At 43.4% G+C, this 3,926-nt stretch overlaps 1 protein-coding gene across 1 annotated transcript; it reads left to right on the plus strand.

The window, feature by feature from the left end:
* The first annotated feature begins 770 nt into the window (after window positions 1-770).
* Window positions 771-3,590, plus strand: LOC147332083 (uncharacterized). Its single transcript, XM_086288480.1, has one exon. The coding sequence runs from the start codon at window positions 854-856 to the stop codon at window positions 3,134-3,136; it is 2,283 nt and encodes a 760-aa protein (XP_086144606.1). The 5' UTR covers window positions 771-853; the 3' UTR covers window positions 3,137-3,590.
* Window positions 3,591-3,926: the final 336 nt, after the last annotated feature.

Genomic DNA, 3,926 nt, shown 5'->3' on the forward strand with positions numbered 1-3,926 from the left:
CTTCAGGAACTTTTTGGGGTTACTTCAGAAAGGGACATCTTCGTCAAAGCCATGTTTGTGGTGGAATTTTGATCATTTATCACTGGACATAAGATTTTCATCTCTAAAAATGTATTTTGTCCAGTCTGTCCCAAACTTCACACTTTTGATGACAGTCTGGCGACGACTACATGCCAATATCTGGTCACACATGGTGCCACAGTTCTCATATAACATTTTAATCAAGACTACCCCACTGTGATTGAAGTATTTCTTGCAAAACAATCATAACCAAACAAAACCTTTCCTGTTCTGTAAATGAACAGTAGGACAAAATGATTACTAGTCATTGCGGAAAGCACAATTAATGTTTTTGTTTACATCGTTGGAACGAGGAAAAATTCCCCCACCACAAAAACAGAAATACTCATGAAAGCAACCTGTAGTGCAAACACGAGGGCTGAATTTATTACTTCCTGCACTAGAAAGCTGCCGATGTTGCTGATATGGATAGATCACCAGTCTTCCTTGTCTTTATCTTATTATCTCCTGTTGAGATGTCGCAGCAGAAAATGCAGCCTGGCCTGTTGAAACATTGTTTTTTTTTAGTGTTTCAACTGAAAAAATAGAATGCCTTTGATCCAAATGGAATGCATCTTGTGAAAAAAGGTGACATCTTGTGACATCACAAGATGATGACATAGATCCTTTGTTATGTCATCATCTTGCTGAGAGAAAAACCCTTAAGTAGGAGCTTTGCTCTGTTAAACTTTAATGCTCAACGGACCTTGACCTGACAGCAAGCAAACCCTTTTTGGAGAGTTTTGAGAGAATTTTACTTAGCAATTCACCGACCAAGCTGACACATTTCACCATGTCAGCTCACCCATCCTTCAGCTCAAATGAGCTTGGATTAGTTAAAGGGAGCATTTTGGGAAAGCACTACAAGGTAGAGGCTTTCCTCGGAGAAGGGGGCTTTGGTATTGTAGCCAAATGTCGTGATACCATGACTAACCGAGCTGTGGCTATTAAAGTGAACAAGAGCCGCCCTGATATTCTGCAACAGGCGAAATTGGAAATTTTCATCCTGGAGCAGCTGCGAAGGTTGGATTCAGATGCCGCCAACATTGTTCAATGGAACGGCTTTTTTCACGACGGAGAGCGGGTTTGCCTGAAATTTGAACTCCTTGATCAATGCCTGAGGGACTACATATGGGACCGGAAAAACCACTGTCTCCCCATAAGCGAAGTCAGGCCAATTTTAGGTCAACTGACAAATGCTCTGTCCCACCTGGGTTCTGTGGGAATAGTGCACGCTGACCTCAAACCTGGAAACATCATGGTTGTAAACCGCCACGAGTCTCCCATCAAAGTCAAACTTATAGACTTTGGCCTCGCATGTCCTGCGTCTGCAGTGATACCTGGTGACCGTGTGGGGACGGTTGGTTATTGTGCACCTGAGGTTATGCTTGGCCTTCCTTACAATGAAGCAATTGACATGTGGTCTCTGGGGCTGGTAGCTGTGGAGCTTGCTACAGGGCTGCCACTCTACCCTGGAAATGAAGACTATGATGTTTTGAAATTCATCATAGAGACTCAGGGTCAGCCACCAGATCATGTTCTAGACTCTGGCGTCTACACTGAAGACTATTTCATTGAAGACAAAGACAAGCAACAGCGCTGGACATTTAAGACTGACCAACAATTTCAGTATGAGACAGGATATGAGTCCCTGGAGACAAGATGCATAAAACTGACGCGTCTGGATGACCTTGAACAAATAATAATGTTTAGACGAGGACCAGAAGCTGGCCAACGCTTATTTGTCAGCTTAATTAAACAGATGTTGGCCTTGGATGCACACCAGCGGATAACACCCTTGGAGGTTCTCCGGCATCCCTTTTTCAGCCCTAAGAGTTCCCTGTGCATTGACATGAGTGCTGAAAGATCACAAAACCCTGTGGTCTTTCAGCACCCTTCAAACTTGGAAAGCAAGAGATCACAGAAAATCAACTGCAGTTTTCAAAACTCGGTTGAATTTTCTCAGCAAGTATTCGTCCACACATCAGCCAGTCCATCATTCAGCTCAGATGAGCTTGAATTAGTTAAAGGGAGCATTTTGGGAAAGCACTACAAGGTAGAGGCTTTCCTCGGAGAAGGGGGCTTTGGTATTGTAGCCAAATGTCGCGACACAACAACCAACCAAGCTGTTGCCATTAAAGTCAACAAGAGCGACCCTGATATTCTGCAACAGGCACATGTGGAAATTTTCATCTTGGAGCAGCTGCGAAGGTTGGATCCAGATGCCGCCAACATTGTTCAATGGAACGGCTTTTTCCACGACGGACAGCGGGTTTGCCTGAAATTTGAACTCCTTGATCAATGCCTGTGGGACTACATAGGGGACCGGAATAAACAGGGTCTCCCCATAAGCGAAGTCAGGCCAATTTTAGGTCAAATCACAAATGCTCTGTCCCACCTGAGTTCTGTGGGAATGGTGCACGCTGACCTCAAACCTGGAAACATCATGGTTGTAAACCGCCATGAGTCTCCCATCAAAGTCAAACTTATAGACTTTGGCCTCGCATGTCCTGCGTCTGCAGTGATACCTGGTGACTTTGTGGGGACGGTTGGTTACTGTGCACCTGAGGTTATGCTTGGCCTTCCTTACAATGAAGCAAGTGACATGTGGTCTCTGGGGCTGGTGGCTGTGGAGCTTGCTACAGGGGTGCCACTCTACCCTTCGGAGAATGACTATGATTATCTGAAATTCATCATAGAGACTCAGGGTCAGCCACCAGATCATGTGCTAGACTCTGGCGTGTACACTGAAAACTATTTCATTGGAGACAAATACAAGCAACAGCGCTGGACATTTAAGACGGAAGAACAATATAAAGGCTCTGTTCCAGGGACAGGACATGAATCCCTGGAGACAAGATACATAATACTTACACGTCTGGATGACCTCGAACAGCTAATGATGTTTAGACGAGGACCAGAAGCTGGCCAACGCTTATTTGTCAGCCTAATTAAACAGATGTTGGCCTTGGATGCACACCAGCGGATAACACCCTCTCAGGTTCTCCGGCATCCCTTTTTCAGCCCTGGCCTCTCTAAAAGGTTCCCATGTATCAACATTGAAAGACCATACTGAATCAGTCTCCAGCATGGCATCTTCCACCCTGGACAAAAGTGATAAAAATACAAACTGGGGTTGGAAAATGACATTAACAGCAAATTACAATGCAAAAATTAATTAAGCTGCTTCAATAATGATCACTTTGGCTTCTTTTTTTTAAATTTTCACTCCCCCCACCCCAACCAGTCGTGGCAGAGGGCTGTCCCTTCCTGAGCCTGGCTCTGTTGAAGGTTTCTTCCTTTTTAAAGGGAGTTTTTCCTTCCCACTGTCGCTAAATGCTTGCTCATAGGGAAATCTTCTGATTGTTGGAGTGGCCAAAACTCTAGGGGAAGTAGCAATTCTTGTGAAAATTTAAAAAAAAAAAGCCTACCAATCTTCAAAGCGCAGCAGCGGACACCTTACCATCACATCAGTCCTTCAATCAGACCTAAAACACCACCTTTACAGAAATAAATTCCATACAAATTGGAAATAAATTGCGTAATAATTGTTGTTTTTGATTGTTTATAAATATATAGTGCTACCCTTCAGCCTCCTAGTAGACATACCTGTGTTATGAATGTGAAACTCCTCTGATTTTCAGAAAAGTTGACCTCTGACCTTGAAGTCAAGGTCATTGAGATTTAAGCTTCACAGAGATTTTCAGTAGATGCAACCATGGTATTGACTTGAAAATTCTACACTATCAAAGACTTAGGTGCCCACAGCACCTCGCCATATACAAAAGATTTTTCTATTCATTTATGTATTATTAGTTTATTTATTTCTTCATCCCGCTCTCTCTCTTTTTTTTAATTCACCTTTC

The sequence above is a fragment of the Aulonocara sp. 'chitande type north' Nkhata Bay genome, linkage group LG4 (genome assembly GCF_057382095.1).
Source record: "Aulonocara sp. 'chitande type north' Nkhata Bay isolate Kocher_YH1m ecotype deep benthic linkage group LG4, A_spYH_male_GT1.1, whole genome shotgun sequence".
NCBI lineage: Eukaryota > Metazoa > Chordata > Actinopteri > Cichliformes > Cichlidae > Aulonocara > Aulonocara sp. 'chitande type north' Nkhata Bay.

Coding starts and splice junctions, on each gene's coding strand:
- LOC147332083 (XM_086288480.1), top strand. CDS start 854: ATGTCAGCTCACCCATCCTTCAGCTCAAATGAGCTTGGATTAGTTAAA.